This window comes from Enhydra lutris, unplaced genomic scaffold, assembly GCF_002288905.1.
Source record: "Enhydra lutris kenyoni isolate GAN:26980312 unplaced genomic scaffold, ASM228890v2 scaffoldscaffold24, whole genome shotgun sequence".
NCBI classification, from domain to species: Eukaryota; Metazoa; Chordata; class Mammalia; order Carnivora; family Mustelidae; genus Enhydra; species Enhydra lutris.
The window spans coordinates 28271064-28283078 of record NW_019154108.1 but is presented as its reverse complement, the minus strand read 5'-3'; the positions used below and the strand labels follow the sequence as shown (position 1 = coordinate 28283078).

Below are 12015 nucleotides of genomic sequence, written 5' to 3'. Positions count from 1 at the left end.
TTCTTTTGATTACAAAAGTTATAAGGAATGGATCTTTGGTCACTTTAGCTTCTGTAAATTACCCAAGACAGGGCAGCTACTGGACTTATCTTGTGACAGTATCTATAAGGTAAAAGAACTATATATAAGTTAGGAAACTATGTGTAGATACCTTATTCTTAGCTCTTCTACACTTTTCCAGAGATACCTTGGGGGGGGGGAAAGTACTTTTATATTCCTAGCTATAATAAGATTCTGGTTTTGTTATCTAAACAAGAGTGAACACAATGATTACTATACTCCTACCTTCACCCTCTCAGAATTGCTCATGTTCATCTGTGATGTCAGTCTTGCTTCTGAATTCAATGAAAAGCAAATAAAGTCATCTCCAGAAGAAATTAATATTTACTAAGTAGAAAGCATAAAAACTGTATTTCCTATTTGACTGATTTAATTTCTTAACTGTCTCTAAAGGCATACATTTTAAAAGCGAAAAACAAAAACAAAAACAAAAAACCCCCCAAAAACAATCCCTTTCACAGGTTTTGACAAAAGAAAAAAAAAGAAGCAGCTGAAGAGTCAAGCAGTTAAAAAAAGAGTCAAGCAGTTTTGCCCAAAAAGGCTGCTTACAGGCTCATCGTTCCACAAAGTGTATCACAGAGCAAGGGAAAAGGAAAAAAAAAAAAAAATCCAAACTTTGGAGTTTTATTTAATTTCTAAAGCTGCTTGGGGGTACTAGGAAAGTTTTAAGAATTTCCACTGAGATAAGGCAGAATGACCAATTTAAAATAGGTAAGTTAAAGGCACAGTGGGATAGGCTATCATTGTTCTGCCTTTCTACCCAACCAGATTTCCTCAGAGTGTGTGGGGCCTTACTGAGGTACAGCTAGAATTAAGGCTACAATTTAAGTGATCTGCCCCTCACCCCCATCACCAATGAAATTACCTTAAAAAGTGAAAGGGACGATTTTAAGTCAATTCAAAATAGTGGCTTTTCTGGTTTTATTCATAATAGAAATACTACCTATTCCTGCCTAGCTTATGAAATAAAAATGGTGGAAGCAAGGAGTGTATTTGGAGGATATAAAAATAAGAATAACAGAAGTTGACTTATTAGATGTTTCGATGGATATCCAAAATAGAATTTTACTTTTATTCTGAACTTCAACAAAATCAATACTCAAAAATTCCCTAATACCAGAATCATTCTGAGTTCCAAACTGAACCAACTGCTTCTAAAATTTAGGAATCATCTAACATGTCCAAATGAGAAATAAGATCTGCCCAAATCTGCCTACAGAAGGTTGGAGGCCAAGAATGTTGCCTTTTATAGTTATACAAAGAAATGAAAACTCTTGGGACTCTGTCAGACATACAAAGTTTCTTTCCTTCTCCCAAAAAACAATAAGCACTTACATATAAGAGGGTTTCAAGCAAAAACGAAAATAAACAAAAAAGCAAAAAAAGCAAGTGTGTATTTTTTAAAAAAGGAAAATATGATATCAACTGAAAAAAATGCCTCATCTTCATTCAGTGCTTCTACCTCCCAATCAGTCATTTTATCGCAACAGCTGCGCTCATGCGAAAAAATCCTTAAAACATACCCAATATATATACAGATATAGCTATGTATATATGTATATATATATAATATATATAAATTTTTATTTAAATAAAAAAGAAAGCTCGAATCCCAAGCCAATATGTGTATATCAAATCCTTGACCAGCCAGGTCTGTAGGGCATAATCAAATTCAATGTGAAATAGTATATAAACACGGTGCCTTGACTGGGCAAATTAAATAATCGCTACTCAAAAGAGTGTTCTGTTTGGACTCTCCTACTGGTAGGCAATGGCAGGACTGTATTTCCCTCCCCCCTCCCCCCATTTATTTCAGTTAACAGTATGATGGACACAGAGCTTACACTGAGGTTGTTATGACCTCAGCAGGAGTTAAGGGTTAAGAAAATAAGAAACAAGAAAAATACAAACTCTTGCTTTTACCCAACCAAAGCAATGCAGTAACTTATTACATAACCAGTGCTTTCTGTTTTAGTAGTATAGTCCAGAAAGGGAAAGTTTTAAAAAATCAGGCAAACGGAGGGATGGGGAGGGTGACTACATCAAATAATCCCCACTAAACATGTTCTAGAGGGTCTTAGTTCAGTATAGACACACAGCATCAGAATATGTGCAGCAGAACTAAATTAAAAAAATTCTTCCTTATTCTTTTCAACACTTTTACGAAGAATCTCTTCACTACTGTAAAGTCAAGTCTAAGAAAACTGACTTTTAGATATTTACAACCTAATGGTGCCAATGATTCTGAACAACAACTAGTCAATTCATAACTATCCTTAAGATCTGGGCAATCTGTATTTGCCAAATCTACTTGAAAAGCCAGTGGCTTTCATGTGATTTTATACTTTTGGGTTTTGACAGTAAAACAAAATAAAAACATCCACTGAAATAACATGACTGTTCATTTTCAGTTCAAGTCAAGTGTTGCAGTTTTAAAACATGGCTGATTTTTTTTTTAATACATTTTATGATTTTAGCAGAAGTTTAATTTGAAAGAGCACAGCTCCAAATTTCCAACCATCCGCTTAGTACAGGTAATACACTGACCATGTATTTTCAGTACTAGTAAGTTACAGTTCATTCTTAAAATCATCTCCATTTAAACTAATCAAAGAGCCTACCATATTGGCCTGACTTTCTGATTACATTAAGAGAATGACATGGATCCTTAATATGGAAGTGAGGACTTCAAAAAATTAATTGGTAATTATCTCTCTGAAAAAGCAAAAACCAGAAGTTTTAGTGCCATATGAAAAACATACATATGAGGCCAGTAACCAGAAAGAGAAAGAAAATTATGACTTTCAAGTAATAGCTCTTGGAAAAGTTGGTTTGCTGCACATTTTCTAATAACTAGTCTACTACTGTCTCTTTGTTTCTCAAGCACCACCAAATTCTCACAGTCTGGTGCTTTCTGTCTGTTTTAATTTATGGGGTTTGCAAACGTTGGATAGGACTGGGGGTAAGGAATTATACACTGGGTATGTAATAATACCAAAATACAAGAAAAACCTACTTCATTAAGATCATACAATTAATCAAACAGAGTGTATATATAATATCTTTTTTTTTAAAGCCCTGGATCCAAGGCGTCCAAAGTTATTAAAATAAAGTTCATTCACAGAACAAAAACAAATTTAATCTGAATTGCTTGCAGATACTGCTAATTTTCTTTTTCTTTTTCTTTTTTTTTTAAATTAAAAAATGCATTAATGTGAACTATGTGCAGGGTTTGTTTTTAGTAGTGGTGTTTGTGCACATTGCCTCCGCTACTTTTCCTTGATTTCTCTGACCACTCTCAGAGAAAAAGTTTAGAAGTTATCTGTTCTCCTACCCCTATGCCCCACAAATTAATCAGGAGCAAAAGATAAACGTTGGACTCTTCATAATTTAGGGAGCAGAAGTGGGTGTGACTCCTGCTCTCTGGGAGTCATTGTTGTCACCTCCTCCCTCGGGGTCCTCTGACAGGTTCAGAGAGCTGGTCTTGTTTGACAGGAGGCTGATATTCTCTTGTGTCAAAGCTGAGCCATTTGGTACATCGCTGTTAACATATAAAAAAAAAAGTTGGAATTTTAAATAAGGAGAGAGATAAAAATGAGTATTAGCAGAATAAAATCAATAGGGTCTTTCTTGTGGCACCTGGGTGGCTCAGTGGGTTAAGCCTCTGCCTTCAGCTCAGGTCATGGTCTCAGGGTCTTGGGATCGAGCCCCACATCGGGCTATCTGCCTATTTGTGATCTCTCTGTGTTAAATAAATAAATAAAATCTTAAAAAAAAAAAATAGGGCCTTTCTTTTACTAGTATGGAAAAATATGCAAGTAGCTTTTTGGATTTTAATTTACAGTTCGATGTCCATGGTTTAAGCATAGGGGTTGGCAAACTAAGGCTAAGCAGTGCCTGTTTTTGTAAGTATAGGTTTACTGAAACATAGCTTGCCCATCTGTTCATGGATTGTCTATGGCTGCTTTCACACTACAAGGGCAGAACTGAGAGTTTCTCCACAGAGACTGTAAGACCCCTAATTTTAAATTCTTACTATCTGGACTAAAAGCTCTGACCCCTGCTTTACCAGGCTTACAAGTACAAGAAATTATTTAGAACTCAGGACAATGCATCGATTTAATTAGCTAAAAACTAAGCCTGAAAGTAACAGGGCATTAGAAATTATTGCTATGCAATCATCAGGAGAGTAATTCAGGACTATGCCGCAAATGACTTCAAACTACCCTGAGGAAATAATGACAGCTGTGCACATAAAGAACTACTACAAACCTGTTTATTGCAGGGTTGTTCACAGAGAGCTAACATGTATCCCTCCACCTCTAGATGATATGGGATAGACCGAATTAAAAACCAAGGGGATAGGGTGGAAGGTGGATTTGAAAAGGCTAAATCCCCACACACTTTAGAAGGGCTGGAAAGGTCTACAGCAAAATGTTAACACTGGCTTTAAATAAACTAAAAAATAGGAAAGAAGAAATGGAGCCAGAAAAATTAATTTTTAGGTATTAACAGATAATTCAGTTTTGAACCTGTTTTAAACTTCCAAGTTTTATATCTAAATTTATGTGAAAATATTCTTAATGTATACAGAATGATAATTTTAAAAACAAATCATATTTATGAGGATACTTCTGTCAAGACTGCATAATGTAAGACTATAACAATGTCCCTTCCTTTACCTGAATGTCAATGTAAGGTCCTCAGCTGGAACCTTATTTTGTGGTTCTGGTTGTCCATTTTCAGCTTGCTTACTTGTATTCAATTTGCTTTTCATGTCCAGGGAACACTGGTTCTCCTTTGAAAGAGAAGGAAGTAAATTCAGTTATCTTCTATTTAATGGTGCTAATGAGAGACCAAATACAGATTAATACAAATTGATAATTCACAAATCATATACACTTTTATAAAATGACCAAAGAAATGGGCAGCCTAAAAGAGAGACATACATGATAATAATAGAGTACACTTGCTCACTATCCAAGCCAGAAAACAAGGGGGCAAATGCCTCAAGTTAGAAAAACTGATGACTTAGAAAAGGTAAGCCAAAATGTAATAACTACCTATAATGTGCTTACTGAAGCCAGAAAAATGAAATACCCCATTTATTTGCTTGGAAAGAACGTGAAAATTATGCAACCAAAGAGTCAATTACCGTGCAACCGGCGGGGAATGGTTCAATCGCCCAAAATCCAAAATTTACTAACACCAGTATTCAGTATTCAGGCACTAGGAAGCAAACCCTAAGTATATCCATGGATACAATTCCTCAATAAGGAAAGTGTAGATTGCATTTTACTCATAACAAAAAACAGGTCTTCAATAACTAAAGGCTATAAAAACCAGAATGCTATTTGTGAACACATATTCACAAAATCATAAACACCATCCCCTCATCTTCCCTAACCAGGATATTTAACAGTAATTTAATATTGTACAATTAACTGCCTTGTTTTCCCTTAAAGTTTTTCATAATGCAGAATTCCTAAAACCGAGAACACACTCAAACCAAAAGGGAATGAGAAGAGGAATGAATAAAAAAGGGAACTAGCTCATCCTCATGAAACTTATTCTAAGTATTAACCACTCACTGGAGTGCCTTGGGGTGATGATTCTAGAGCTCTAGAGCCATGAGTTCTCCGACATCACTACACAGAAGCTTTCCTTTTCACCTATCCCGGCTCCCATGCTTTCCCACCAGAACACTCACCATACTCAGTTCCCGGGTTCTCTTCCCGATTTCCCTTTCCACCTGGTGCAGTTCCAAGCTCAACTGCTCACTTGAAATCATTCCAGGCCACTTTGGAGGTGGTGGTGGGGGCTGTGACTGGCCTGCCAGGGTGTTCACCTCCCTCTGCAACACCAGCCTGTTACTAACAGCCTAGTACATAAAGCCAAGCACATACACAACTCAACACATTTCACACCATGCACAGAATGACCAGGCCCAATTTCAGACCACTGCTTCAAGTAGTTTATCATGAAGATATTTGCAATAAAAATGACACTATAAGGTTCTATCTCTTTTGAGTGCCATTTGAACTAAAAAGAAAAACCAGGGGATTTAAACTTACTAAACAGTAATTTAATCTTAGGGATAAGTTGCTCTTACTTGATTTGAAAGAGAAATCAAGTATAAATGCATATTTCTTCCCCTCTTTAAAATGGAATTTTCTGAAGTAAATCCTGCAATTTATTTCAATGAAACCTCAGTAATGGCAAGGACATTTAACCATACTGAGTTAAATATGTGGCAAACTTCCAAATGATGCTGTTTATTCTTTTGGAACAGAAAACGGGTCTACAAATTTCAAATAAGACAAAAAGCCATGACCTAGCAGGGTAAGAAATAATACTTGCAGTTAATGGTCTGAATCTTTAAAAAGCTAATCAACTAAAGAAGGACATAAACACAGCATTCTATTTTTTTTTTTTAACAATAGGAATCAGGAATAAGTTCTAGACCAGTGTAAATAAAATAATGGCACAAGAAGATGAAATACGAGTATTACATAGTTAAAAAATATTCTAAGCCTAATTGCTTACATAAGAGCACAAGTCAGACATGTGTTCCAAAAAACACAATCTCCTATTTGTCTTCGTAATGAGGGAATCTAAGAATTAGTTAAAAACTTATTCCCAAAGGGGTGCCTTCCTAATCAAAGATTTTGGTAGAAAGGTAACAACTAATGTTCTGATTGTTACTTCTTCTCCAGAAGGGAGCAATGTATTTATCCGTAGAATGTCTTCAGTTTTCTAAATTCAAAGAATACGCTCCCATGTAAGTAAAGCAAACAAAACCGTCTTCTTTATGTGGCACTTTGAAGAATTTTAAAAATTCTTTGTTTTCAGATATTTTTTCTCTTTAAGTGTCAGGCAACATGGTGGAAAGAACATTGAATTTGGAGTAGGAAGAGTTGGGTTTATATTTCAACCTCAGTGAAACTCCTATCCTTCAACCAGAAGAGGGGGACTATACCACTTGCCGAACCTACATGATCGGGTCATTGTAAGGGTCAGTCAGGACCTGTGATTGGTAACTTATAAACTCAAAGAAGTAGATTAATGAAAGGTACAATCGCTATACAGAGGCTCTTTTTTAAGTCCAAGTTCTAAAATTCTATCTTTTAAAGATATATAAATAAATGTGGAGGATTAAAGGAAAAATTTTTTAAATTAAGAAAGGCGGTATGAAAAATGAAAAATGTTAAAAGCTAAAAAAAAGCATTTGTTGATAAAAACTGTATACCTTAAATGTGCCATCAGGGAATCGAAGTTTCTGCTGGGAAATTTTTAGATAATCTGTTTTCTATTTTCATGGAATAGAAATTCTAAATTTCCTATTATCCCACACTGAATTCTTAAGTACTTAAATTCTTTGAAGAAACAGCCCTTAAGTTTTTATGTTCATAGTACCTTAAAAGTTCTTCCTTTTAAAACCTCTTTGAGAACCCTTCAAAAATTGGAATGAAAAAAATATCTGTAGGCTGGTACCTCTAGCCCACGTAGCTGAGTCTGTTGGCTAATTTGATGGTTTAGTTGTTGCAATTCTAGTCGCAGCTGTTCCCTCTCAGCAGATGGAAGGGGTTTTCCATGACTGGCCACTTCTGACATGGACAGTCTCTCCCTTTGGTGGGAAAGAAAGGATAAAATATTATTGACCTAATGTAACATTTTGTGTCAACTATACTGCAACTGAAAAAAACCAAATTGAAAGAAAACAAACAAACCCCCGCTAGGTTCGATCTACTACTGTGCTGACATAAAAATCTGTGTTACTTCATAATGAAAATGATAAAAATCACTGACAAGAAAAATAAACTAAGAAAAGCTGAATAATTTTAAAGGTTTATAAAAGTAAAAAGAATGACTCATACCTCTCACTGAAGTGTCCCTGAGAAGGAATGTTTTGATGAGTTGAATATGGAGAACCTCCCCAGCCACCGTGGGTTCCATATGGACTATAATCTGTAAGAGAATAATTTACTGTGGGATGATGCAATTCAGAGATTTCATTCTTTTAAGGTAGCCATAATCTGGGGTGCCTGGGTGGCTCCCAGATGTTAAGCGTCTGCCTTTTGCTCAGGTTATGATCCCAGGGTCCTAGGATTGAGCCCCACAGTGGGCTCCCTGCTTGGCAGGGAGCCTGCTTCTCCCTCTCCTCCACCACTCTCTTTCTCAAATAAATAAATAAAATTTTTTAAAAAATAAGATAGCCATAACCTAAAAAGCACAGGCATATTTTATACACAGCTATCTGGAAAGATGTCCACTAATGTAAGAGGGTACTGATGTTTTTTCCTTACTAAAAGATACCAGTCTTGGGGCACCTGGGTGGCTCAGTGGTTAAAGCCTCTGCCTTCGGCTCAGGTCATGGTCCCAGGGTCCTGGGATCGAGCCTCACGTCAGGCTCTCTGCTTGGCAGGGAGCCTGCCTCCTCCTCCTCTCTCTCTCTGCCTGCCTCTGCCTACTTGCGATCTGTCAAATAAAAAAAATTAAATTAAAATAAATAAATAAATAAATAAATAAACAAAAGATACCAGTCTTTGTAACTCTTTCTTTCTTTTCCTTTCTTTTGGCAGCACTCGAACTCACAACCCTGAGATCAAGACCTGAACCGCAATCAAGAGTCCAACACTTAACCAACTGAGCCACCCAGGCACCCATTTCAATTTTTTAAAATGAGAATGTATTATTATTATTTTTTTAAAGATTTTATTTATTTGACGACAGAGATCACAAGTAGGCAGAGAGGCAGGCAGAGAGAGAGGAGGAAGCAGGCTCCCTGCCGAGCAGAGGGCCCGATGTGGGGCTCGATCCCAGGACCCTGGGATCATGACCTGAGCCAAAGGCAGAGGCTTTAACCCGTTGAGCCACCCAGGCGCCCCGAGAATGTATTATTTTAATAAAAGCAACACAGCTATTAACACACAACCAACATAGGCAATCTTCACAAAGAGACATTTTAGTTTGTACCCTTAGAATTCTCTGGGTTATTAATTACCTATCTATAAGGATAATACCATGCAAGAGTTTAAAAGATTACTGCCTTGGAAGATTATGGAAAGTACTCACAGTAAATGGGGAGTAGGGATGGCGGCTGAAAGTCATGAATAAGAACCCACTAGATCAGCTTACCTTCGATTCTTACCTGAAATATTAATAGGTTTTGTGGGAGCTCCCTGAGGTGCCATGGCCTGCATTGGACCAGCACCCTGGTATATTGTTTTGGAGGTTCGAGAGATGGCACCAAACCGAGATACAGTTGGTCGGTCTCCAAATGGGATAAGGTCATCATCACTGGTTTCTGCTGCTCTTCTCTGAAGATCCAGTCGCTGATCTCTCATTCCTTTACTCTCCACATTCTGGGAAAAAGTAAAATGAGAAATCCACCCTACACTTAGATCTCTAACATTATTTCCTCCAGCTCTGTGGTAAGGTTTTAAAAAAAAAGAGTATAACGTCTTTATTGGTAGGACTAAAATAATTTGCTTGTCATCGTAAACATTGCTTTTTAAACCTCCAATCACAATAAGAAATACATCTTACATCATGACCCAGTACATGTATATACATTCTAATATACAGATATAATTTCATGATAGATATTTACCTCTTACTGTATGTGCTCCTATATTTATACTGTTATTCTAAATTATTCTTAAAAAAAAAAAAAAAAAGACCCATAACAACCCACTCAATTTCAAAACTCAATAGTTAGAAAACCACTGCCTAGGGTCCTGGGATCGAGCCCCGAACTGGGCTCTCTGCTCAGCAGGGAGCCTGCTTCCCCTTCTCTCTCTGCCTGCCTCTCTGCCTACTTGTGATCTCTGTCAAATGAATAAATAAAATCTTTTAAAAAAAAAAAAAAGAAAGAAAGAAAACCACTGCCTAAAAATATGAAGTGCCAATGCAGATGTTTCAAAGAGATTCCAATTAGAAATAAGTACCAAGATAAATGGAAACAGAAATCGAACTGGTAGGCCCTTGTTGCTCAAAATATAGTTTGACGGCCAATAGCAGCAGCAGCAGCAGCAGCAGCATGTGGGACTCATCAGAAATGCAGAATCTCGGGCCCACCCTGGTCTTACCGAATTAGGAACTGCACTTTAACAGGTTCTACTTAGACTCCGACATAATTTATATGCACACGAATGTCTGAAAAACACTAATGGTCTTTCAACCATTTGGGAGATTTTCAATTCTGTCTAGGTTAGGTTGACAAATATTTTTATTTTTGAGAGATTTAAGGAAACGAGTCTTATTTTGCTAATTTTGGTTTTAATATAATAATCCTCCACCCATTTTAAGAAGATTTTAATTATTTGAGAGAGAGAGCGAGTATGAACAGGGAACGGGGCAGAGGGAGAGAGAGGAGCAAACTCCCTGTAGCTAGGAAAAGAAATAATCTGTATATATATTTACTATACAACACCAGTTATCATACAATGGTATTTGATAAAAGCAGTTAAAATTGAAGAACCCGACCTATAACTTTGGATACATCTCAAAAACAAACTTGAATGAAAATGCAAGTTGAAATATGTAATATATATAAAGCCTATAAACATACAAACCAAAATTGTTTAGGAATAGTATAAAAGTATCCATGAAATCATAAAGTTTCAATTCAAGATAAAGGTTACCTTCAGGGAAGATGGAAGGAAGAAAAATGAGATTGGGGAGGTATATACAAGAAGATTTAACTACTTCTATAAAGTTTTCTTTAAAAAATAAAGAAGCAATTAAGATAGCTATATATATATATAAAAAACTTAGTATTAGACAATAAAAATAAAATTGAGCAATTACAATACATTTCTATGTATTTCTATGTATTTCAAGTTCACTTGAAGCTTGCTAGCTACAATTCTGACTCAAATACTACTGCTGTTCATTAGATTCAACTTCATTGTTTAAACCTCAGAGCTGTAAAAGTTGTAATTTACTTGAACAAGAAATCCAAGATCCTGATTAATCATACAAAATAATTTAATTTGGGTTCTAAACAGTTGTTTGGTTAACTGTTGGCTGCTCAGAAATACAGTAAATGATCTTCTTTGTCTATCTAGATATACATTAGAAGATTTATGTTTATACCTGAAAGAAACAAACAAAAAATCCATATAGTTTAAACATAATTCAATTCACATCATATAGAATATGGTCTGAAATTCTTAAGGAAATCTCAATTATTTGTGTCTACACTATTAACAGGGCCTGATTCATCTGGTTTATCTTCATTTGTATTCATTATGACTTAGTATCAGACATACCATCATTTCCACACTCGCTGCTGCCACCACATCTTTGGGTTTTGCATCTTTGGTTCCAATGTAGGAGCCGATGGTGTCACATGACCAGGGAGAATACTGGCTATAATCATTTCCTTTGTATTTCCCAGCTACCTTCAAGTCTTCATCCAGAAACTACAGATGGGGGGGAAAAAGTATATATATATGTATAGGCAATGGGTCTTATAAATAACAACACAGAAAAAGCAGGAATGTCTTAGAACACCATATGCTAAAGCAACATGATGATTATCTGATCTGTTACAACATAAGACTTTTGTAGACTGAAAAATACACAAGTGAAGATGGGATTTTTGAGGAGGTTTGCTCATCCTTTTATCAGATGGAAGTCAACACTTAAACTACTACGTACCAGGCCCTAGCTTTGCTGGACACTCCTCATTGTTTCTTTTAAGAACATTCCAGGTAAACAAGAGCATTAAAAACTACTTTAAATGTAGCTTAGAATATTCTATATAGGGGCGCCTGGGTGGCTCAGTGGGTTGAGCCGCTGCCTTCGGCTCGGGTCATGATCTCGGTGTCCTGGGATCGAGCCCCGCGTCGGGCTCTCTGCTCGGCGGGGAGCCTGCTTCCTCCTCTCTCTCTGCCTGCCTCTCTGCCTGCTTGTGATCTCTCTCTGTCAAATAAATAAATAAAATCA

The 12015-nt window shown here is 36.4% G+C and overlaps 1 protein-coding gene across 2 annotated transcripts in view; it reads right to left on the bottom strand.

Annotated features, from left to right (window-relative positions):
- Window positions 1-1653: 1653 nt before the first annotated feature.
- The window catches only part of LOC111150792 (ring finger and CCCH-type domains 1), a 74001-nt gene continuing 63639 nt past the window's right edge, over window positions 1654-12015 (bottom strand). The window contains exons 14-20 of one of the 2 annotated variants that reach the window (XM_022508393.1): window positions 11337-11489; window positions 9212-9425; window positions 7938-8028; window positions 7555-7687; window positions 5771-5941; window positions 4743-4858; window positions 1654-3601 (exon numbers count right to left, since the gene is read on the bottom strand). In XM_022508393.1, coding sequence (XP_022364101.1) covers window positions 3451-3601; window positions 4743-4858; window positions 5771-5941; window positions 7555-7687; window positions 7938-8028; window positions 9212-9425; window positions 11337-11489 — 1029 coding nt within the window. In that variant the 3' untranslated portion in view covers window positions 1654-3450. The remainder of the gene's footprint in view (window positions 3602-4742; window positions 4859-5770; window positions 5942-7554; window positions 7688-7937; window positions 8029-9211; window positions 9426-11336; window positions 11490-12015) is intronic. The other variant, XM_022508394.1, reaches the window with a different exon arrangement.